Source organism: Phascolarctos cinereus, unplaced genomic scaffold (assembly GCF_003287225.1).
Source record: "Phascolarctos cinereus isolate Bilbo 61053 unplaced genomic scaffold, phaCin_HiC Scaffold_9;HRSCAF=440, whole genome shotgun sequence".
NCBI classification, from domain to species: Eukaryota; Metazoa; Chordata; class Mammalia; order Diprotodontia; family Phascolarctidae; genus Phascolarctos; species Phascolarctos cinereus.
In genome coordinates, this window is record NW_027556402.1 from 192,767,289 (window position 1) to 192,793,114 (window position 25,826).

Consider the following 25,826-nt stretch of genomic DNA (forward strand, 5'->3'; position numbering starts at 1 on the left):
ATCTGAAATTATGATTTTATACTAGATCAGCAGTGTCAAACTCAAATAAAAATAGGAACCACTAAACCTCCCTAAAAGTCATATATTGACTTAGAAAACCACATATTGACATTATCTATGTTCTATTGTCTCTTTATTTATTTTGTTAAAAATGTCCCAATTTCATCTTAATCTGATTCAGTCTTCTGAGGGAGGTACCTGGGCCATTTTTTGACACCTATGTACTATATAAATTCTAAGGTCCCTTCCTGGTCTGACCTTTTTGTTCTAATATATTAGGAAATTGAAAGAATTGGACTAAGTCACCTGTGAGGCATTTTCTAGCTCTGGATACTGTAAGCTCCTTTCAGTTCTAAATTTTGTGTTCTTAGGTTCCTTCTAACTCTGTCTGTGTTCTAATGTTCCTTCCAATTCTAACATTTCTCGTTCTAAGGTTTTTTCCATTTAACATTCTGTGTACTAATACAGTAACCCTTACACTTTGGACATTATATGTTATGAGATCTCTTCCAGCACTGACATTCTAACTTGCTTTAAGTCTAAAGGGGCAAGTAGATTAACGCATTTTCCACTGTGACCTTAAAAATTTCCAACATTTTGCTCTTCCTTTTGCAAGTTAGCCAAAAGAGAATTCTGTCTAATTTAAACTTAAGATCAGTCAATTATACCTTCACTTTTTTTTGCCCGGGTGGGAGCCGGGGGGGGGGCGGGATGCGAGGGGGGGGTTCCTCAGCTCTAGGGCATCCAAGATTTCGAAGTCCTTTACCTTTCTCTCTGTCAGTGGTAAATGGCCCTTTCACCATTGACTGTTTGCTTGGCATCGTAAGACATTTTGCTGTGTTTTGTCAATTGCTAAAGGGGCAAGATGCCTGAAAATGCCAATGACAGCTGAATTATTCACAATGGGGGAATGTGCTGTCAAATCAGGGATTAGCCTGATCTGAAAAATAAAAAGAGACATTGCTAATCCTCAGGTATGGAGAGTGAGGGATAGAGTGGAGGAGAATACAACCTTTATGTATTACGGGCCTCATTGTCAGTCAAGTTGCTCATGCTAATAGCCTCAGAAACACCTCACTGCCTTGTGCATATTTCAGGATAATAGGTCAGAGTTAGTGAAATAGACTAAATGAACTCTTAGGCTAGTTTTCCCATTGATATGGTTAGTGGGTTTCATAAGAGCAACTGAATCCATTGAAAATATGAATTATTCTTTAAAAGTTAGAGAAAACACCATCATATTTTCAGGTTTAGTCAAGCCAGAAGTGGTTTGTTTTTTGCCATCTCTATCTTATTTTACTCAGTGGGAATCTAGAGTAATAGGACCCATTGTTATGTGGTTTGGGATATATAACAGGTGAACTTCTCTCTCTGGCAACACAGCTCCCAGGAGTCAACACCTTATCTATTGCTGTTAACCTGCAGGGCTAATCCCTCTCAACTTCATTTCCCCTTGCTAACTCTTCCTTTTCCTTCCCTCCCCATGTTTTCTCTCCCCAGCATCATCTCTCCTCTCCTCTGCCCCTTCTCTTTTTATTTCTTCACTATCCTTTTCAGTTTACTGTCCTCAGCCATCCCTTCCCACACTGCCTCCCAATACCAGCTTATAAAATCCTGCATTTTACAATCCTCCCATTCTGGTTGTGTGCCAAAAAAACTAACGAAAGACTAAGCCTTCCACAAAAGGTGAGACAACGTGCCTGGAGCTTACCTGCTTAACAGGACACAATGGATTCATTGAAGCAGAGTCTCAGCTCCTGCAGTTTGCCCTCAGTTATTCAGTTGCTCTTCCAGGTAGCTTATGGGAAATGGAAACAAACATCAGACCCCGCCTCCTGGGAAGGTAACTTGGATTAGCTGAAAATGACTTGTAGGAATATTTTGTGTTCTTTCCTATTATGCCAAGGATTCACTCCCCACATTTAGACTCAAAATCTATGCCTGCCTGAGATGCAGAGGAAATTCCCATCTATTCCCCATCTAAATTAGAGCTGTTCAAAAGGAAAATGTGTTTTCTTTGTTGGCAGATAGTTTTTCATCCTCACTAGAGGTCTTCAGTAAGAGGCTAGATGACCACTTGTTATAGATGTTATAGAGAGGATTTTTTTAAAAAATTTAAAATTTGACTGATACCTTTTCCTTAATTCATATGTCTCCCCATGCTTCTCTGTTGTCATCATATCTGTAGTGGATAGGTATCAGACTTGGAGTCACAAAGACATGGGTTCAAATCTTACTTAACACCTAATAGCTCTGTGAATCATATTAACTTCTTAGTGCCTCAGTTTGCTCATATGTAAGAAGAGTGGGGTGGACTTGATGACCTCTAAGGTCACTTTCAGCTCTAATTCTATGATCATTTATTATAGTCCAGTAATATTCCATGACCATCATCATATTCCACAACTTGTTTAACCTTCTCCTAACCAATGGAGGTCTGCTTTGTGTCCAGTTTTCTTGCATCTACCAAGAAAAGCTGCTTTAAATGTCTTGATGCACATGGCGGCCTTTCTATTTTTATTACTGGTTTCCTATATCTAGCACCAGAATCTCTATATCAAGGAGTATAGACATTTTAGTCACTTTCTTGTCATAGTTCCAAAGAGCTTTCTAGAATGGTTGGACCAATTTGCAATGCTAATTATATTATATACTTCTAATATATTATACTACTAATGGTATTCTACATTAGGATGTTTGTCTTTCTACAACCTAGTAGAAGAATTTCCTTTTCCAGTATGTTGAACTGTGTGAGTTCTAAGGTCCCCAAAATTCTTTAATTTTGACTCATTCCCATGAGGAATCCCATTCAAGGACCATATGCCTAGTGGCAAGGCCCAGGCCCAGACTAGCTAACTTTACAGAGGTCTGTTACCAGTCTTACTCCAACAGGATCGGTTTTTTGCCACAGCAAAACCCTATTATTTTACAGATGAGGGATCCATGACTATGGTGATTAGTGATTTATACAAAGTTACACAGGTAGGAAGCATGAGAGGTAGGATTTGAACCCAGGTTCTTTAACTCCATCCTCTGTTACAAGTAAGGTTTTTAGTGATTAGGATTAGGGCATGGGACTATGGAAGTGGATAAAGTCCTGTCATCCATGCCCTGAAGGAGTTTATAAATTGACTAGGGAGATGATCTAACCAACTATGAATAACAAGAAGAGCAAAAACTCTTATAACTGCGATTTGTACAGTGTCCCAAAAGTCTTAGTACAGTTTGAAGGTATTAAAAATTGAAACTCTAATTTAAAGATTCAAACTGCACTAAGATTTTGAGGACAGCCTGTTTTAGTTTTATGAAAATGTTTCCTCCCCCAACCCTATGACATAGTGTGTGTATGATTTAGCTTCATTTTACAGATGAGAAAACCAAGGCTCAAAAAGGAGAAAAGAGACTGTACATAATGAAGAGTGTAGCAAAAAGAACACTGGACATAAAGCCAGCTGACTTGAGTTGGAGTCCAGGCTCTGCCACTTCATGGTCATCATCATCTTGTACGGGATATTTTACCTTTTTGGGTTTTGTCATGTGTCCTAGGACCCAATGAGATAATGAATGTAAAAGCAGACCAATGGCGTAGAAAGAATTGAGAACTGAGGGTCAAGAGGCTAGGGTTTAAATACAGATTTACTACTTATTAGCTATATGACCATGGGCAAATCAATGGATCTCTCTGAGCCTCAGTTTCCTCATTTGAAAAGTGGAGATAACAGCATTTGCCTCCCCTAACTCAGAGGCTGTTGTAGGGCAAGGGCTTTGTAGGTGGGGGATTTTGTTATTAGAATATAAATACAAGCTCCATAATGTTGGATTTTATAGCACAGACTGTAAGCACTTCAGAGGTTCCCAGAAATCATTTTTTTAATTGTCCAAATCATTTTGTCTACATTTCTCTCTCCAGATCAATTTCAAGTTCTACCCCTGAAGTTTACCAAGCACTTGGATATGTACAATCCCAACATCCCTGAATGGAGAGAAGACATTGGCCTGGTAGTCACCCGCCTCCTTTCTGAGGTAAGCCCCCTAAAAGTGTCATAACTTCTCCCAGGGAGAAGACAAGAAAGGTCATGGGCAGGATGCTGTCCTTTGAAGGAAAACAGGCCAAACTGAATGACTGACTGAATGGTACCCCAGGGCCAGTCAGAGAGGCAGGCAGATGGAGATAGGTGTCACTGGGGTACCAGCTTGCTGGTCACAGCGAAACAGCACTGAATGTTCAGCTCCAACACTGACTAATTGGCAGTTAAGAGCAAATGCAGCTGTGAGAGAATTTCGAGCCAGATGGAGGGAAATGATGCCGATGTGGGAAAAGCCATAGCTTGTATGTGTTATAGCTATGGGGTGGGGATGAGGGATATGTGTGTATGTGTGAAGAGATGGTTGGGGGAATGATGTAGAATTATCTCTGACTGTAAAGCTACTGCACAATCTCTAGAAAATCAAAATTAATATCTATCCTGTGTGCTGATTTTTCCCTTTTTATGGAAGTTGTATTTAGTGGTAACAATTACAATTCAGCTATTAAAATGGCATTAATAAAATGCCAAGGTTTCTACTGTCACATTACCATTAGACAATGATAGCCATAATAATTATGGGAATTAATGCTGTAAGGGTCATCTTCTCTAACCCTTTTACTTTGTATCTGAGAAAACTAGTGGAAATGAGTTGCCCAAGGTCATACAGATATTAAAAGGGAGAGCCTGGACTTGACACCAAGTCTTCTGAAGACTCAGAATTTATTGTTTTTGCCACTAACAATCTATTCATCAATGAGCATCAAAGATCTACTTTGTGATAGATACTATGTTGAGCACTGGGGATAAAAGCCAAAAATGAAGCAGTCCCTGACCTCAAAGAACTTGTAGTCTATCAGGAAAGGCATGCAGAAAGACAGTATAGTATAATGGAAGGAGAGTAGGACATGGCACTAGGAGATCTGGAATCCAGTTATGCCACTTAATCTATGAGATCCCAAGTTGCTTCATCTGTGCTATGGAGAGAACCAACTGTCAACCTCCCAGTTATGGTGGATGTCACAAAAGAAAATGGATATAACGTGGTTTGTAACTATAATAGGGTTTTAGGAGGGTCAACCAGATTTACTGGGAGCTCACAAGGAGCAATCACACCTCAGCCTCTTCTGGGCTCATTACCATATTCATTCACTTCAACCTGAGTTCTAGGACATTGTTTGGATATTCTCTCATTAATTACTTAAGCTCAGATAGATCTCCTATGCCCATTTATGAAATATCATTTAGTAAAGCAGAGAAATCTCTTTCCCCTAAGCAGTTGCATAGCTATATAATTTATTCATAAACAGTAATAGAAAGGCATAAATAATTATTTAAGTTATTTAAGCTCTGATAAAGATCACAGCCAGAGTCACCCCTAGCCATCACTGTAGGTACAGATAGCTTCCCCTTACTTCTGGAAACATAGTTTCACATTCAGTTCACTCAAAATATCAAGCAAAATATTTTATTAAAAATTCTCTTTGTCTTCTTTGCAAGATCAAGTTTAATACTTTGTGGAGGTCCCTCCATCTTCTTCCTCTTTGTCTTCTTCAGGTTTTCTCGAGTTAACTCTTTCAGTCTCTCCAAAAAGTGCTGTGAGAGAACTGTCTCACAGAATGCTTTTTAAACCATTCTCCTCCAAGCTTCCCTGCATCATAAAAAATAAAAAACAATAACTATAGCAGAGGCTTTTGAAACAGGTGCTACATGACTATAAACTAATATGAGGACCCTGAGACAAGATACAACAATGAGTAATGTTCTATCTCTGCAGGATCTACAGTCTAGAAGGACAGATAGAAAATTTAAAGTAGATTGTACTAGATTATCCCCATAACAGTAGGCAGCATCTTCTGCAAAAGCAAGGTAGCTAGTAAAAACCTAATCAAACTACATTCAAGACTTTCCACTATCTGACTCCAACCGACCTCTCCAGCACCATATTCATTTCCACAGATACTTAAATTAAAGCCAAACTATTAGTTTTTTCATGATCTTCCTTGCTCTTGCCCACTTCTATATGTAAAGCATGTTCCCTCCTAATCTCTACCTTTCAAAATTATTCTCTTCCTTCAAGGCCCACTTCAGGTTCCAAGTCCTCCAGGAAGCCTATAGGAGGTAGTCATTGACTGTTGAATTCAACAAAAATTTGACAAGCATAATGTATTCAAGGAAATGTTCTAAGTGTAAAAGATGCAAGACAAAAACAATATACTCCCTGTCCTCAAGGAACTTGCATTCAGTTGATAACATACAACTTGTACACACTGATAAGTAAATGCCAGGTGTGTATTTATGTATATATCCATACAATCATATTCAACAAATCTAAGAGTGCGAGAAAGCTAACAAATGGCAGATCAGGAAAAGGTGGAAGCTGACCTGAGATATGAAGGAAGCCAGGATTCTGCAAGGAAGGTAAGGAACTGATGTATATGAGACATGGAGGATCATGCGTACAAACATTTCAAGGCAACAAACCAGAGAATCGGTGAAAGGGAATAATACAAAATAAGATGCAGAAAATTGGCAGGAGCCAGATTATGGAATTTGAGTCTAAGGATTGCCATTTTAAAGGCAACAGGAAATCATGGAAGATTTTGCTCCCAGAAGGGGAGTTGGTGGTGGAGAGGATAATCAGTTTCACTGAATTCAGGTAGGTATGCTGTTAATAGTGATAAGAGATTTGGAAATCAGGAGCTATGGGCTCTTGTCTTGCTGAGAAACCTTGGGCATTTTCTTCTGAGTTTCAAGTTCCTCATCTCTAAAATGAGAAGGTTGCAATAGAAGTTCTGCCTTCCTCCTTTAACAGTTCATTAATCACTAAACCAGGTTCACCTCTACCAAAAAAAAAAATCTATATAACAAGCTGACCACTGATAGGATGCTATCTCTACAGGAAACCAATATCCCTGAAGAGTCTCTGCTAACTGTGGTGAAGCCAGGCCTGCCCACAACGGCTGACTTGCATGTGCTTCTGCCATCACCTAAACCAAAGAGGAAGAGGAGCATACCAAGTGATAAGGTAAGCCAGCCATCTCAGAGAATTTGAATATACACATATATAGCCTGTTAATCATCAGAATCATAGAAATCATGTTGCCTTGGGAGCAATAGTTTGGCATATATAAGCATAGAACTTGAGAGATCTGGGTTCTAGTTCAAACTCTAATATTAGCAGTGTTGATGAATACTTGCTGATTGATTTATCCTGATACATGACCTTAAGCAAGTCACTTAACTTCTCTAAGATTCAGTACTTTCTCCTATTAAACAGAAATAATAATCCTTATACTCCAATACTACCTTAGAGGATATCCTCTAGGGGGAGGAAAAGACTTTGTAAACCTGAAAGTAGCGTAGAAAGATGACTGACTTTGTTGTTTATTACATTTTATAGAAAGTCTCATTGGATTTGGAGCTGGAAGATCATCTAATCCAAGCTCAATTTTACAGAGTAGAAAGAGACCCAGAAGAAAAGCAGTCTGCCTAAGTCTCATACTGGTGAAGGACAGCTTCATTTCAGCCAAACAAACCCTATGTTGTTTTATTGTCTTGTGGAAGTGGGAGTTTGCGGGCTTTGTTCCTTTTGGTGTGATATACATATTGACCCTATGTCCTGGAAGTTAGGGTCTTGCCATATCCTTAAATATATCTCCTCATTGCCCATTCTTCTAATAGCTTGTTCAAAGAGGTTGTTCTCCTTGTTCTAACTTTTGATTACCTCCTCCTCCTGGATCTTTTTTTTTCCCTTGCTTTCCTTAAAATCCTCTTTCTAAGATCTCATTTCTCCATCTCCTGCATTGGTTCATTTTCTTTCTCCCATCTCTTAAAAAGAAAGTATATCCCAAAACTCTATCCTACATTCTCTTCAGTTCTCATCTACTCAAATGGATTCAATTGTCACCTTAAAGCCTATGGCTCCAAAATCTATACATACTGCCCTGATTTCTTTCCTAATTCTTCCTTTCCTTAGTCTCACATTTCTTACTAGCCTCTGGACAACTTCACTGGTATTTCACAATTGCACCTCCAACTCAATGGACCCTAACTCATACTCACTATTTAAACCTGCAATTCTTGCCTTATCTATTTCACCCAGATTTATAACCTTATAGTCATCTTCAATTCTTCCCTCTTCCTCAGTCTGCACATAAAATCAGTTGTCAAGTCTTATTAACTTTTCTTCTTCACTTTATCTCCCATCTGTCTTTTTTCCCATTTTTTCCCATTCTTCTAGCCAACCCCCTGCCTAGTTTGGGCTCTTTTCACTCTTCACCAAGATTCTGTTACCTCCTGACTTTTCTTTCTTCAGTCTCTTCTCTCATTTATTTGGTATTTTCTATATGCCAGCTATTATACTACACAAAGCAAAAAAAATCCATTATCTGAAGGACTGTACATTTTTGGGGGCTGGGCAATGGGGTTAAGTGACTTGCCTAAGATCACACAGCTAGTAAGTGTCAAGTGTCTGAGGCCAGATTTGAACTCAGGTCCTCCTGATTCCAGGGCCGGTACTCTATCCACTGCACCACCAAGCTGCCCCAGGACTGTACATTCTAAAGACAGAGAGAAGATAACGTGTAAATAGCTAGGTATACACACACACACACACACACACACACACACACACATGCAGCCTATGAAGATAATCTGAAAAGGAAGACATTAGCAGCTTGGGAAACCAGAAAGGTGTCTGGTAGAAGTTAGGAGGCAGAGAATTTCAAGCGCAGGGGCAGTCCAAAATAACATTAGCATTTTTTTTGGCTGCTATATGATACTGCTGACACTTCATAGTTCACCTAAATATCCAGATATTTTCATTAAAAATTTCAGAACAAATTCCAAAAAATGCTTTCTATTCATGACTACCCTGTACACTTGTTCAGTTGAATTTCTTATTTGCTAAATTGATTAAATGCCAGAACTAGCAAAAATGCAGATAGAAACATATAGGAAATTAACTGAAAACAAAGTGCATAATCCCAAATTATAAAGTATAGATGCATTTGAATTGAAATTTAAATCAGAAACAGACCAGGGTCTTAAGGACTGCTGGATCACTGACCATGGTGCTGAAATATCTGAAATCCGAGGAATTCTGCTGTCAGAATTCTTAACTTCCTGGCTGGAGGACTGAATTAATTACAACTTGAGAATTAAGGAAATAAAAACATAGTGTTTAAAAGTGGGAGAACTTATAGAATTTTTCAACCTAAAAGGGACCTTAGAAGTCAATTACTCTACAATCCCCTCATTTGAGAGATGAGAAAATAAAAGTCTAGAGGAAGTGACTTGTCCAAGGTCACACAGATATCAAGTATCTGAGCCAGAATTGTGACCCCTATCTAAATCCAATGCTCTCTCTAATATATCACCCTTCCTATAATGACCGAGTGTCAGCCAAATCAGTGGTCCTGGGTAGGAAACAACTGATTTTAGTGCCTTTGACACCTGCACATTGTGGATAAACAAATGTTCCTGGATAGCAGTGGTTACTGCTTCTACAGAATGACAGCTTCTCCTATCCAGGTGACATTTCATATTAGTGTCATCTATAAAACCCTGACAGTTTGTAATACCCTTTTCTGGTAATCTCTGATACTGCCCACCTTTGCTTTTTCTGCTTTTCTCCTCCAGCCCACCCAGCGTACAAAATGAAGATGTGTCTTCTTTTAATCAAAATGATCATTTTGAAAAATGTGCATGCATATATTCTACAAAAATAGTCTATCAAAGAATCTTAGTCCAACAAAGTCTTTCCTTTCCACTGCCTGGCAGTCATATCCTGCATCCCTGCTGTTAGTTAGATATATTTTGTTCCCAGTCAGGGCTACTAGTACTTATGAAGTGTAGATCCATCCTATCCTTATAGATATGGTAGACCAGGGTTCTGTGCTGGGTCATATTAGTGTAGCATGTGTGTAGATGGAAAGAATTGTTGAGAGGACTGGTGACCATGTCTTACAAAGATCAAATGAAGAAATTTACATGAATTAAAGTAGATTTAGAAAAAAAAACATCCTCACTATCTTCAAGTGTTTGAAAGATTGTCATTAAGAAGGTGAATTAGCCTTGTTTTGCCTACCCTGAGAGGACAATTAGGAGAAATTACAAAGGAGGCAGGTTTGGGTTCAATATTTGGATGAACCCTCAAATGACTACAGCTGTTCTAAATTGGGAATCAATTTTCTCAGTAGGTAATGACTTTACCAGCACCAGAGGTCTTCATCAAGAGGCTATGTTATCAGAGATTTTGTAGAGCAGATTCTGACTCAAATATGGGTTGGAATATAAGCCCTCTAAGGTCTCTTCCAATTTGACATTACAGATTCTCTTTCATCAGTAAAAGAGAATAAAGCACGTGTGGGAGAAGGACAACAGCCATCAGAATATTATGAGATTCTGGTCATTTCAGTACCCAGTTGTATGTTTATTGCACTAATCTAGTTCTATGAACACAGTAGTAACTACTTGGTTACTGTGTCTACTCCACCTGGGTCAAAGCTTCCTGAATCAACTAGTAGAAACAGAATCATAGAACCAAAGAATACCTGAGCTGAAAGAGCAGAATAAGGTTAGAATAAGGAAACTCAGATCCCCTGCAGGTCTGAGATTCTGGGCAGTCTTAGGACTTTTCCACTTTGTGTGATCCTCAGTTTCAGCTTAACTATTTACTTGACCTTGGGCAATTCCCTTCTCCTCTCCAGACTTCAATACCATCCTCTAGACAATATATAGGGTGAGAGAGGAAACAACTAGATAATCACCAAGGTCTCTTCAACTCTAATTCTGTTATTCTCTGAGTCATTCCTCCTATTCTCAACATGTAGCTCTCTCATCCCTGACCCATGCCAAGGTTCATTTTTAAGAAAAATTCCATTAAAATAAAAGCTGCTAAAAAGCTACCTCACTGAGCCCATCATGAGCCAAAGCTGAGTGTCAAGGTAGTATAGTCTCAGACCTCCCTGTGGCTTCTAACCTGTGCAACACAAGCGGCCAATAGAGGGGCTTCAATGCCTCTGCCATTTTGGATATCCTGCTTGCATTAGGAAGTGCAGAAGGCTGTTTTTCCATTAGTGAATACTGGTCTAAGGATAGCATCTTGACAAACTAAAGAACAAGATAAAATATAGAATATCAAAAGACCAAAGAGGAAGTACAATGAAAAGAAAACTAGGCTAGAAATCAGAAAACCTGAATTTTGGTCATAGCTTTGTTACTAATAAGGTATACACTGAAAAGTCATTTTCCCATTCTAGATCTTAGTCTACTTAGAGTATGCCTGGAGTCAGGAAGACCTGAGTTCAAATCCAGCCTCAAACACTTACTACTTATGTGACCTTGCGCAAATCACTTAACTCTGTCTGCCTTAGTTTCCTCACCTGTAAAATGAGCTAGAGAGGGAGATGGCAAACCACTCTTTGCCAAATAAACCTCAAAGCAGGTCACAAAGAGTTGGGGACACAACTGAAAATGACTAAACAACAACAATGATACTTATCTATAAAATAAGGGACTAGAATAAGATGATTTATAAGGTCTCTTACAACTCTAAAATTCTGTGTTCTATAGGCCTTTCCAGCTTAAATAGTGTATGTCCCATGGTCTCTTCTGGTTCTAATATTTTTGATGCTGCTTGGCTCTCTCAAAACCCTGAGTTTTTACCTCAGCTGAGGCTGGAGGGCCTTAACCAGTGTTCTCTAGAAATGTTGAGGCCCTCTAGAAAGGAAAGAGAAGTTCTTTTGACCTTTTATAGACTAGAGTACAAGTCCTTTCTACTTTGCATTTTTTTGTCAGGTGAAACAGAGCTTCCTATATTCAGTGTATTGTTAACTTGAGGATCTGCATGAGCTGATGCCTCTTTACCTATTCCTCAGAGACCTGGACTTGAGAATCACAAAGAACATCAAAGGGTTAAGTGATGATGACCCAGTATCGCTAGATTAGCAAACTGGCATTGACTTCATCCTTGACCAAACCATTGTAGATGTCCCCCTCCCCTCATAATCTTTTATACAGGTTTGGATCAGAGGCTGTGGGTCCCTGACACACAGACTGTAGATGTGTGTGAGTCTCTGAAGATTTTGAAGGGGGATTTTCTGGAATCTAGAGTGCTAAAGATGAGGACTTAAATGTCTTAGTGCTGCCAAGTGTCCCTCATTTGTCTGAAAGCAGTACTATAATTATGGTAGTGAGAAAGCAGCTAGGTGGTTCAGTGGATAGAGTGCTGGGCATGGAGTCAGGAAGACTTCCTGAGTTCAAATTTGGCCTCAGACACTAGATGTGTGACCCTGGACAAGTTGCTTAACTCTGTTTGCCTCAGTTTCCTCAATTATAAAATGAACTGGAGAAGGAAATGGCAAAGCACTCCAGTATTTTTGCTGAGAAAACCCCAAATGGGGTCACAAGAATCAGAAACAATTGAAACAACAAACAACCACAAAAAATGAGAAAGCTTATGCTTTATTTTTATTTGATGCTTGTCCAATTGGGAAATGGTTAGCATTAGGCATTGGAGAAGCACTTTCTACCAGCAAAAGCACATCTGGGTGTTTGTGATCAAACAAACAAGACACCATGTAACATACTAAACTTAGGCGTTTTCTACCCAGATACATGGACCCAGAGCCAGACTTACTCATTTTTAAGAAGGCATTTCCCCCACACTGGAAATGCAATGGCTACTCACAAATCTTCTCCATATGCAACCTACACCAGTTTCCCCTTCCTTAAGCAACTTAGTGTCCCTACTACCCTGATCCCAAGGATTCATCATATCAATGCTGGATTTAGTGGGGACTCTCAGACAACTTTTCTCACTTCAGTGTAGAACTCTCAAACTTGAGATATTCCAGCCTTCCTAGCAACAAGGATTACAGACTTGTGCCACCATACCCAATCAGCCTTACTCACAATTAGAGAATATTATACTCTAAAGGAGGTAATTTTCAGGTTCCAAGAAGAACATCCTCTATCCCAAAGTAATTACAACTACCAAAGGTGCTTGAAATTCTACCATTAGAGTTTGATGCCTTTGAAGTAAGCTTTCCTTGTAGTTGAAAAATTATCGAGAATGTCACAGAGAAAATTCACAGTTTCAGTGAGGATTGTATGTGATGAACTCTGAGGTCCCTTCCAGCATGTACATGATTCTGTGATTTTAAATTGCGGATATTCCTGGAAAAGGCCATTTTAACTCAATTAAACATTAAATGCCCACTATAAGCAGGGTGCTGTGTGAGCCACCGAAAATGCAAAGCTGCAACAAAATACAGTCTCAGGGTCTTTTGAATGAGTAGAGGGGATAAGGCATATGCATAATTAGCTATATTACCATGTGTCATCAGATTCAAGGACACAGACATCCCTTACAAATCCCTTACATGGTGGTGGGGGGAGAAATCCTAGAGCAGGTGTAATGTGGTCTAGTGCTTAAAAGAAGAGAAGGGTATTATAGAGAGAAATGAGGACTCTAGAATTGAAATGGTGAGTCCTCTAGGTTGCTACAATAGAGAATATTTAAAGGACAATGGTGGGGAGAAAACATTTTAAAAAAAATGGATGGCAGCCTGATTATAGACACCTTTGAATGTCATGCTGAGAGTTTGTAAGTTGTTTCTTAGGCAGTGGGGAGCTATTGTATATTTGCAAACTGGCAACTAACATAATCAGCATGATGCCTTAAGAAGATTACTCTGGGTGCTTTGAAAGATTTGGGAAGATCACTGAGCTTAGAGGCAATTAACCTGGATTTGAGTCCCAGATCTGGTACTTATTAGTTAAGTAATTTTAGGCAAGTTTCTCTGCCTTTCTGAAATTCAATATGCTTCCTATAAAATGGGGATAATAATAAGTAGTATGGTATAGTAGATAATGTACTAGTATATATAGTGGATGATATACCAAATTTGCAGTCAGGAGGATCTGGATTCAAATTCTACCTCAGATATTTACTAGATATGTGACCCTGGACAAGTCACTTAACCTCTTCAGGCCTTAGCTTCTTCATTTATAAAATGAGTATTCAATGGCCTCTAAGGTCCCTTGCAGTTCTAAATCTCTGATCTGTGGGACATACAACCACATAACCCTAGGTCAGTCACTTAACATTTAAGTGTCCCAAGCAACTGTGTTAGACCGACTTGTGAAGAAGATGTTGTTCTGTATCATGGAGTGGGAGAAGTTACCTGCTCAGATGAAATCAGAGATTTAGTTCCAGATCCACCCCACAGATACTTCTATTACTTCAGAGGAATTTTATGAAAAATGTGTTTTATGAGTGTTAAAGGCCTATAAAATGTGAGCTCTTATTATTTGGAGGTTGAAAGAATTGAGATGATAAAGTCAATTAGGAGGTTATCACATTGGTACAAGTATGCAGTAAATAGAGCTCTTGATGAGATAATTTTACGAGATAATTTAGAGTTAAGATCAAAGAAACCTGTCAAGTGATTGGATGCCAAGCGAAAGAGAGGGAAGAGTCAAAGATGACTGAGTGACAGAAAGGAAAATGGGACTCACAAAAAGAAATAGAGAAATTAGGAGAAAGGATAGTTGTTTGTTTTTAAAGGATGCAGGGTAATGTTAAAATTCTACATTGTTAAATAGATAATGGTGAGCATTCAGAAAACTTAACAGTAACCTCCAAAATTCTACGTGATGTCTTCAAGAACAAGTCATGCCCTCTCATTGCATTTCCTTTTTTGATAAGCCTATTGGACCAGGAATACTGTGGCCATGACATTCCTGGATTTCAGTGATGCATTTGGCAAAGCTGTTCATGCTTTCCTTGTGGACCCAGTGGAAAGACAAGTGGATTTAAAATAATCAAACCCAAACAGTACTCATTAGCAGTTGGTGTCCATTTGGAAGCACACGTCTTAATGGAGTACCCCTAAGGATCTCTCCTTCATTCTGTGCTGTTCAATATTTTTATCAGTGACTTGGAGGATACATGCCTATCATATTTCCAGGTGGGTTAGCTAGTGCACACGCATTCAGAATCAGTAAGATCTCAATAAATGAGAACATGTGCCCACTTCTAAAAAGGTAAAATTTATGAAGTATAAGAGTTGAGTCCTGTACTTGATTTCGAAGAATCTAATTCTAAGGTACAAGATTAGGAATTCATGGCCTGCCAATAGTTTATGCAGTTAAAGATCTAGGTGTTTTAATGGATTGCATGGAATATAAGTTCAGTATGAGTCAGCAGAGTGATATGGCAACTAAAAAGCTAACTCAAGCTTAGGATGCAATACTATGGCCAATTACTGCAAGAATGTTTTAAGAAGGATGAGGAAAAACTGGGCTATATCCAGATGTCCTGAGGCTAAGCAGAATAAACTTCATCCCTCTTCTGAATAAATGGCTTTCAAAACTTGAAGCACTTATCCCGATCCTCTGTCTTTTCTCTCTTGGGTTCTCTTTCTTTCCCATTTCCTTTACCATGCTGGTCACCCTTTACAGACTGTCGATGTCCTTACTAAAATGTGTAGCCTAAAACTAAATAGAAATTGAATTCATTCAGGGTTAAGGTTACAACTTGCAGAATACAGGTCTGCAGGAGATAGATCAAAGAGGTAGAATTCCAGATGGAAGAGTCATAGGGTCATAGAACAAGAAGGTCTATGACCTAGAAGTCATCTAGTTCAATTTCATTGCACAAAGAACAAAACATAAGGATAGGCAAGGAAAGCAGTTGCACAGAAGCATGCCACAACGGACACACAAATGGGACTACTGTATGTGGAGGGTTGCTTGGGAAGAGGTTTAATTCTCAAACCCTGCCTGGGAGTCACAAATTCATGCCTTTGTCCTGCCTTCATCTGCTGGGCAGATGGATGAGGGAGCAAGAACTAGAACTGTGATTTCATTGGTATAGATACTTCCAAAAAAAAGAAACTCTCTGCCAATGCAGATTGACAGTCTTAGAGGGTTGTATAGAATGGTAAGCTTTTAAGTGACTTACCCAAGGTCATATAGTCAAGATTTATGGGAAGCAGAACCTGAACCCAGATCTTCCTGACTGAGGCTGACTATCTACTATGCCATGCTGCTTTTCATTTACAGGTGAGAAAACCATGGCCCAGAGAGAAGTGACTTTTCTAAGTCACCCAGCATGTTAGTAGTACAGCCAAATTTCCTGACTCCAAACCCAGGGCTCTTTCGATTATACCCCATGTGGGTGAAGTATAACTTCAGTTGCTTCAGGTAGCCAGGTTAATATGGATGCCAAATAAATCAAGGTCTGACAGCCTAGAAAATTACCACTCCTGAAAATGCTCATTTATCTTCTATTGGCAAGCCAGTGGGCATTTTTAATAATAATGTTATTTTTTAGACAATCATATTTCAATCTATTTGATCTTCATTAGGAAAAAGTAAATATATGGTTGTAGAATATTATGTGAGTGGATAAAGCCAAATGCCCTTCCTTAATAAGATTCCCCAGAAACCAGGAGCATGGGAGTTTGAGAAATCATGACAAAATGCCTGTTGTCACCAAACAATTGTACAAACAATTGTACCCAACGTGCAGCAGATCAGAAATGATAGAATAACTGCCGTATGGCTCTGGTCAGGAACCTGTGCATAGCATGGAAAGTTTAACAAGAACTATTCAATGAAGAGATTACAATCCCCACCTGTCAACCCAATAGCACATGTAAGTGAACCACTGCCAAACACAGTGAGCAAAAGATGCTAATGGGTTAAGCAAGGAAAAAGATGAGGCCGTAAACATTTGTCATTTGCAGCACAAATAGGTTGCAAAGATTGGAGTTTGCTTTTCAACTAAAAGTATCTGAAGGTTACAACCCATTCATTGCAGCTGATCTGCTGACACCTGGATTCTGTGGCATGGAACAAAAGCGATTGTCTTCCCATCATAGAAGCATGGATTCGCTAAGATTCTGTATTGGAGTGGAACAAAAAAGGCCATCTAGTCCAACCACCTGCACAGTGCATAACTTCCCCTTCTGCAAGATAGCATCCCTGATGGTCACTATCAAAGTTCAGAGTCAGTGTGTTTGGGTGGGAAACTCAAAGGTCCACATGTTTTGGAGCTGAAAGGGATTTTAGAATATAGAACATGCAAATTTGAAGAGACCTTTGTCCTGCACCCTCGTTTGACAGATCTGAGGCTAGTGAAGTATCCAAGGCAAGATCCGAGGCCACATCTTCTAAACTTCAAATCCAGCCCTCCGTCCCCTAGACTCTGCAGCTTTTTGTTTAATGAGAACACCTCTCTTTCCAGAAGGCTTAAATAACTTGCCCAATATAACACAGCTAGGAATTGGGGGAATGGGGAGAAGCCTTTGACATGGAGTGAGAACTGGTTTCAATTGCTGATTCTAAGAGACAATGAATCTGGCAAACCCCACCCCCCTTGCCTTAAACTATTTAGCACTACAGAAAAGTGAACTTTTAATATTCTGCTCAGCATTCTTTTTGATCAGCAGCTCCCAAGTTCTCAAGGCACAAGACATCCCAAATGAAAGCTCTGTTCCTTGTTTTGTTTCCTTCTCGTTTCAGAGGATCACAGCCATTAAGCAAGTCTTGAATGCCCACAACATCAGCTTTTTCCTAAGAGGAGGCTTCTGGGTACTCGTGACACTGCGTGACACAGATTCAGGTAAAGACAGAATATGTTTTGTTCTCACCCCAGACATTGGGAGTAGAGGGCTGAACAATTAATTCCCTTTGACTAGATTATAATGGCCCACCAATATAATTTAAGGATTGTTCAGAAACTTTATCCAACAGAGCACTGTTAATGATCTGGTGACCTCATTAACCCTTTAGCTACCTATCCATTTCCACTCATAGTTTAGTTTGAAGATAGAGGGCTATTTATTGGAAACAAAATCTGATTCTCAGTAGAACACTTGTTGCCATTGATGATGCCAAAGGATTTCATAATGTCTTCATCTACAAAATAAGAACGTTGGATTCTGCCATCTTAAGTGCAACATTTGAAGGTCTCTCCTAAGGTTCCCACTTGATGATTTCGGCTCCCTCTCAGCTCTAAAGCCAATGCTTCTATGAATCATAAAAAAATGTGAAAACCATGCATAAAAATGAAACCAGGAAAGTTGTAATTAATGAATACAGTTGCAGGATTCAACTGTACTCTTGAAACTAAGCTCTTCAGTCCTCTAATTCCTATGGGCTGCAATTTCTCTCTTTCCTTCTTGATTTTATTAATTTTTTTTCTTCTTTGAATGATAAACTCAGTAGGGACTAAAGAGCTTTCCCCAGCTCTCCAAATACTTGCCTTTTTTTCTTAATCTGATTTTTATTGATGTCTTTTGTTTTTATATCACATTAATTTCTGAATATACCCCTTCTCTCTCTCAGCTGTGCCTTGTAACACAGATTTTTTAAAAGAAAAACCCAAAAAACATTTTAGAAAAATCAGCTAACACCTCAGTAACAATTAACAGGATTTGAAATATTCCACATCCATGTCCCCCAACATCTGTAAAGAGGGGGGAAGGGTGTGCTTTCAGTGCTCTGACTTCTATTATAAAATACGTAAATGAAATACCTAAGGGAAGGAACTATGCATATTTTTGTTGGTCCCACAGGAATCTAAATCCTAGTATCCATTGAAATACAAATACCAAGTTATGACCTAAGTCAGGGGTTCTTACACTTTTTTTGTGTCTTTGAAAGTGTGGTGAAGTCTATAGTTCCCCTTCTCAGAATAATATGTTTTGATGACTTGATATTTATTCCCCCCCCCAATTACATGCAAAAAAGAACAGAATGATATTTTAATGCATAAAATAAAATAGATAAGGTTACTAAAGAAACAGGTCGTATTAAAATATTTATCAAAATATGTTTTTAAAATATGTTTTTAGACTCTTAGTTTTGACTTTGGCCACAAATGCAAAAAATCCAGACCTACTTGAGAGCAGAAAGAATTCAAAGTCTCATACCCACCCTGGGAAAAAGCATTCTGGTTGCTGGAATGCTTTTAGAAAGTGACACTCTTTAGTGCCCATTACCCATGTATCTCCATCTTCCCTGTGACAGGGGAGAGCCTCTCCCCACATTTAGAACCTTTCATTTAAGTAAGAGGCTCACTGAATGTCAGAGCTGGAACGAAACTTGGTACATAAAACATAGAATGCTTAGGTTGGAAGTGACCTTAGAAATCTAGCCCAAATACTTCATTTTGCAAATGAGGAAATTGAGTCCCTGAGAGGGCAAGTGACTGAACAAAGGTCACATTCCTTGAAATCCTTTTATTGTCAATCCTCCATTAAGCCTGACCTCTCCAATTTAAGGTATGCCTTATCTAAAGGAAACCAAGGATAGAAGTAGAATTCCAGGTGCTGGGTCTTTACTCCAGATCAGTTGGATAGCTCATGGAGACAATCTACTAACCATCTCATTGATTTGCAGATTCTCAAAGGATTGGAGGAGGAGGGGGATATTGGGCCCTCATTGTTCTTTTCCTTATCTGCCTCTTTGCAGTAGGAGCATTCATCCTCTACAAATTTAAAAGGCAAGTCCAGTTTCATTTCTTTCAGGCAATGAAATAATAGATGTATGTAACATGTTGCTCTATGTAAATAGCATTGGAAATCCTCCATGTGGTGTAAGGAGTATGCCTTGTCTCCAGAATATTGCCCACATTTATTTGTCATCAGAGCCTGAGATTCTACCAGTAGAGCTCCTCCACAGCTCTAATTGAAGTCATCATGCCCTTTTTAAATTCACAGAATGATAGGAAGAAGTCTAAGAATTCACTTATCATTCATTCATGAGATTGGGTGAAGTGGAAAGAGCATGGGCCTTCAAGTCAACCACTTATTACCTGAGTGACACTGAGCAAGTCATCTTACCTCTGAGCATCAGTTTCCTGGTCTATAAAATATGGAATTCATATTATACTATTTCTAAAGCTACTTCTAGTATCTAGTATCTAGGCCAGTTAAGGCCAGTGTGTTAAGGGACATAGCAAGAACGAGAGTGAACAAGAATGCAGTGTCCTCTGACAGAAACTAGGTTTCCTTTAGCACCCAAAATGAAAAGAGTGAAAGGTGATGAAATCAAGGGTAAGGGAAGGAGGCCTAATAACTATCCCCAAGTGTCTGAAAGGCTTATAGGGAAGAAGAAGTAATGGAATATTACTTATCCCTAGAAGGCAGGAGAACTATGAGCTATAAGTTGCAGAGGCTGATTTAGACTTGATGTTAAGGAAGAACTTTCAAACATTTAGAGCTACCCAAAAACTGGAAGCAGTTGCCTCAGGAGGCAATGGGTGGAAGACCCATGGGGCTTCGAGCAAAGGCTTAATGGCAATAGATAGAACAGATGAGATTCGTGATCAGGGAGAAGTTAGCATCAGATGAGGTTTAAGGCTACTTTTAACTCTGAGTGTTTGATTCTCAGTGCGACTGATAGAGCATGATGTCACAGTGGATATATTTTGTACGGAGGAAGGAAGAGAAAGAGCTAAAGAATCCACCAAATGTAGGCCCTCAGTATGAGGCACACCAATTAATCAGTTAATCAACAAACATATATGCTATGTGCCAGGGCAGCTAGGTGGTGCAGTGAATAGAGCACTAGGCTTGGAATCAGGAAGACGCATCTTCATGAGTTCAAATCCAGCTTCAGATACTTCCTATTTGTGTGACCCTGAGCAAGTCACTTAACCCTGTTTGCCTCAGTTTTCTCATCTGTAAAATGAGCTGGAGAAGGAAATGGCAAACCACTCTGGTATCTTTGCCAAGAAAACGCCAAATGGGGTCAGGGAGAGTCCATATATCACTGAACACACATTCCCAATTATACTCTTAGGTTAGGCTTTGGCCAAAAATGTAAAACATCCAGACCTTCCTGAGAGCAGGAAGAATTTAAAGTCCCATACCCACTCTTAGAAAAAGCATTGTGATTGCTGGAATTCTTTTAAAAAGTGACACTCTTTAGTGCCCATCACCCATGCATCTCCATCTTCCCGGTGACAAACCTTCCTTTTCCTCTAGCTTATAATATATGTTAACTTTTTATGGGAGGTGAGAAATATTAATCTGGTGCCCACCTATGGAGGACTAAGAGCCTCACTGTGCTGTCTGGGATGCCCCATCACATTGCAACATGCTGTAAAAATGGTTGATGTGCACAATAATGTTATCTCAATGGCAACCCAGCCGAAGTCTGGCCTCACATCTCATAAAGGCGCCAGGAGTATCCATTACCAGATACTGGGAATTTAAACCCCTTCATTATCCCTGTGGTCAGGCACAATTAGACACCAACACAGTTCCCAAAGACAAATGGAGCAGGGAAGTTTTGGGGTTGTTAGTTTGGACTTTTTTTTCCCTTAAGAAGAAACAAAATTCTCCTCCTGGGGCCAGCTGCCATTCTGGAAGTCTGTGTTAGTGTCTCTTCCTTTGATGAAAATAAGAAGTACATGCTAGAGTAGAAAAGCTTCCACTCCCCCTACCCTTTAATTTTAGTGTTGTTGTTGTTGTTATTTTTTTTAAGAATTTTGCTCTTGGAAATTACAAGGGAGTTTAAATTTTCATTTGGACTTACTTCGAGCTGCTACTGATGAGAATTTGAGAAGATGAACAGAACATCCGAGAAGCTGATGATTGGATTCTGCACCTGCGGATTAGCTGGCAAATATGCCCAAGCTTAGACCTAATGAAATCTGGCTGGCAGAATGATTATTTTTTTTTTAATATTCCATGATTTTGCTACAATTCAAAAAAAATAAAAGAGCTCTCTATTATATCTCTTACAGATCCCCCCTAATTAATATTCAAAAGAGCTTACATGAACATGGACCTGGACAGTAGGTCAAGAGCTTCCATTACAACAAACAAATAATAATAATCTAACAGTGTCCATGTCTATATCAGTAAAACTTAAAATGTTTACAAAGCACTTTCCTTGCAATCACCTGTTAGTCTGTTGGTAGTATAAGTATTAGTGGTCCCTGTTTACAGATGAGAAAACTGAGGCCCAGATAGGTTTAGGGACTTGACTGGTACGTTAATGATGAAACTAGAATTTCAGCCTAATCCAAATATCTCTTTTCCTATTACTGCTACTAGAAAAAGCTTAATATAGTGGAAATAGCATTGATTTTTCAGTCAGACAGCAAAGTGCCAGGCAATGTGCTGGGGATACAAAGAAAGGCAAAAAACAATCCTTGCCCTCAACGTACTCACAGTCTAATGAGGGAGATGGCACATAAACAACTATATATAAGCAAGATATAGACAAGAAAAATTAGAAACAATCAAGAGAGAGAAGTCACTAGCATTAAGGGCGATCAGGAAGGGCTTCTATTAGAAGATGGAATTTTAGCCAGGACTCAAAGGAGGCAGAGATGAAGCAGTACAGAATTCCAGGCATGGGGAACAATTACAGTAGTGGGAAAATCTTGTACGAGGAACAGCAAAGAGGCAAATGTCAACGGATTGCAGAGTATGTTGCAGGAAGTAAGGGGGAATAGGACTGCAAAGGCACTAGGGGGGCAGGTTGGTAAAGGCTTCAGATGCCAAGTAGAGCATTTTATATTTGATCCTACTGGAGTTTGGTGAATAGGGAGGTGACATGGTCAGACCTACACTTTAGGAAGATCACTTTCACAGCTAAGTGGGGAGTGGACTGCAGTGGGAAGAAACTTGAGACAGGGAGATCAATCAGAAGGTTACTACAATGGTTCAGGAATGCCATCATGAGGGCCTCCACAAGGTAGAAGCACTGTTAGAGAAAAAGGTATATAAGGAAGGGTTGTTACAAAGGTAAAACTGACAGGATCCAGCAATGGAGTGAACATGAGAGGCGAGAGAAAGCAAAGTTTTAAGGATGATACCTAGATTGTAAGCCTTGGTAACTGAGAAGATGGTGGTTCCATTGATAGTAATAGGGAAATCTAGAAGTGGAGAGGGCTTTGGGAGAAAGATAATGAGCTAAGTGTGGGATATGATGAATTTAAGATGTCTATAGCAATTCGACTTGAGATATTTAATAAGCAGTTAAAGATGTGATTCTGGAGGTTAGAAGAGAGGTTAAGGCTGGGGAGATAAATCTAACAATCGTTAGCGTAGAGATGAGAGACCTGAACTTGAATCTTACCTCTGACTCTTAGCTATGTGACCATGGGCAAATTATCTTTAATTTTTATTATTATCTTTATTTTTTTATTTTTTATTTATTACTATTATCTTTCATTTTCTTATCAGTAGAACAGGGATAGGAGGCAGCTAGGTGACTCAGTGGATAGAGCACTAGGCCTGGAGTCAGGAAGACTTGAATTCAAGTGTGGCCTCAGATACTGACTAGCTGTGTGATCCTGGGCAAGTCACTTAACCCCATTTGCCTTAATCCACTGGAGAAGGAAATGGGCAAATCACCCCAGCATCTTTGCCAAGAAAACCTAATGGATAGTATTGGCCCCCTGTGGTCTGTGGGGTCACGAAGAGTCGGACACACCTGAATGACTGAACAACAACAAAAGAATAAGGATAAAAATGCTTTAAATATCTCGTTATGGTTATTGTCAAGAAGTACTTTGTAAACCTTGAAAAGCAACAAGGCCATTGCATTATTGTTGCCATGTTCTCGTTATCATCATTATTGGCTCAGACATGTGATTTCATCGCTATGGAAAATCCCAGCATAGAAAATAGGGATCAGCACCTACCATAAAATTCACTGTCTTAAAGAATTGTCTGGAGAATTAAGAGGTTAAATGAGTTGCTTGCTGTTATTCAGCCAGGATGTGTTGGAAGTAAGACTTGAATCATGGTCTTCTTGACTGAATGTGGGCTATCTAACCACTATGCAAACTGCTCCCATTGGTTCACAATCACATGGCACATATCACACACACACACACACACACACACACACACACACACACATATTCTAGTCCACAGACACTGGTAACTCTCATCAAAGTGTGAATCTAATGCAGATGGTTTGCCTAAAAGCTTTATGTGAAACAAGAATTTAAAATTAACTGGAGCTTGCTATGTTTTTGAAACTTAGATTTTTTTTTACTACAGATGGGCAAGCAAGGAAGACTATGGTCTGCATCACTTGAAGCAATAATCACATCAATGAGATCATAGATACACTCAAATATTCAATATATACATTGACCCTCCCATGATGCTTTGATATCTGGTGGGACCCCCAGTTTCATCTCCTTCCACTGGTATAGGTTGCAACGTATCTCTAAATTTTCATCTTTTGCAATTCTTATTCATGTCATTCTACAAATCCTCCCCAGGGGATCTACTCACTATGTGAAAGCCCTTCTTTTGGTTCTTCTAATAGGCCAGGAGTACTAGTGCAGATGCGACTTATCCTTTTCCCTCACTCCATGACCACATACTGTCTGCCAGGCACTATGCTAAGAATGGGGATACAAAAAGAGCCAAAAGAAAGTTCTTGCCCTCAAGGAACTCACAATCTAGTAAAAGTCCACTTTCTTTTTCATTCCTGTGTTTCCTTGATATATTTTATATGACTTTCATACACCTAGAGGTAGGATGGCTAAGTGGATAGAGTACCAGACTTAAAAGCCAGTAGGAAGACCAAAGTTCAAATCCAGCCTCTGACATTTATTAGTTGTATGACTATGGCCAAGTCATTTAGCTTCTCCATTGCCCTTTGGGATATCTGCAAGTATAGCAAGCGTGAGCCCAGAAGAACCACTGGAGCAGTAGGAGTGACAATCACTGAGCTGATACCACTTTGACAATAGAATCCATACACTTGACTGACCCTTCATGCCTAAAAGGAAACAAGGCTCCACTGGGAGAAAGACACAGAAGAAGGCACAAGAGAAAATAGACAGATAAGACTACCCAAGAAGAGAGATCCTCCTCAGAAAGAGGAGAAGCAACAATATGGCAGAAAATACATTGGATCTTGAGTCAGAAAACCTGAATTCAAATTCTTGCTTTTTCACTTATTACCTGTGTGACCTTGGGCAAGTAATTTTATATCTCTGTGTCTCAGTTTCCCCATTAATAAAATGAGGATATAGGACTAGATTCCCTGCAGATTCACTCTAGTTCTAGATGTTACTGTTACTACATGTTACTAAAATCCTGTAATACTGGCAGCTCCAAAGAGGTCCTAATGAGGGAAAAGGAAGAGAGAGGACATACACATAGAAGACGCAAGACTTCATATCTGAAGGGAGACACCTGCACATCCATGTGGTGTCTACTGGAAAACAGTCTTTGGTCCATTATTATTCTGAATGCCAATGTAAACAGTTGGCACTAACATCAGTGTTTCCCAAAGCCCTATCTTCCACCCCTCTGCCCTACTTCATCCTATTCTCCTTACAATAATCATAAGATCATAGAATTTGGAACTGGAAGGAACTGCAGAGATCTTCTGGTTCACTCACCCTAATTTTACAAGTGAAGTAATTTGAGGCCAGAGCAGCCAACAGACTTACAGAAAGTCACACAGCTCATGAGTAACAGCAACAGGATTTGAACCCAATTCCTCTGTTTCACACCCCTTTCTACCACTTCATGCTGTCTCTGACAAAAATGGCCTAACTGTGCCAAATCAGTGAGTTAAAACCCATGCATCTGATGAAAATGGCCCACCCAGGCCAAATTGGTGAGCTGGAACCAATGGATCTGACAAAAATGGCCCAACCATGCCAAATCGGTGAGCTCTAGAACCAATGGATCTGATGAAAATGGCCCAACCATGCCAAATCGGTGAGCTAGAACCCATGGATCTGACAAAAATGGCCCAACCATGCCAAATCAGTGAGCTCTAGAACCA

The 25,826-nt window shown here is 39.4% G+C and overlaps 1 protein-coding gene across 5 annotated transcripts in view; it reads left to right on the plus strand.

Moving 5' to 3' along the window:
* Positions 1-25,826, plus strand: part of SORCS2 (sortilin related VPS10 domain containing receptor 2) — a 1,236,053-nt gene that overhangs the window by 1,190,721 nt on the left and 19,506 nt on the right. For 4 of the 5 annotated variants that reach the window (XM_020992120.2, XM_020992121.2, XM_020992122.2 and 1 more), the window contains exons 22-25: positions 3,911-4,023; positions 6,928-7,053; positions 17,565-17,664; positions 19,446-19,548. In XM_020992120.2, the coding sequence (XP_020847779.1) occupies positions 3,911-4,023; positions 6,928-7,053; positions 17,565-17,664; positions 19,446-19,548 (442 nt within the window). Of the gene's footprint in view, positions 1-3,910; positions 4,024-6,927; positions 7,054-7,428; positions 7,668-17,564; positions 17,665-19,445; positions 19,549-25,826 lie in introns of those variants that run through there. The other variant, XM_020992124.2, reaches the window with a different exon arrangement.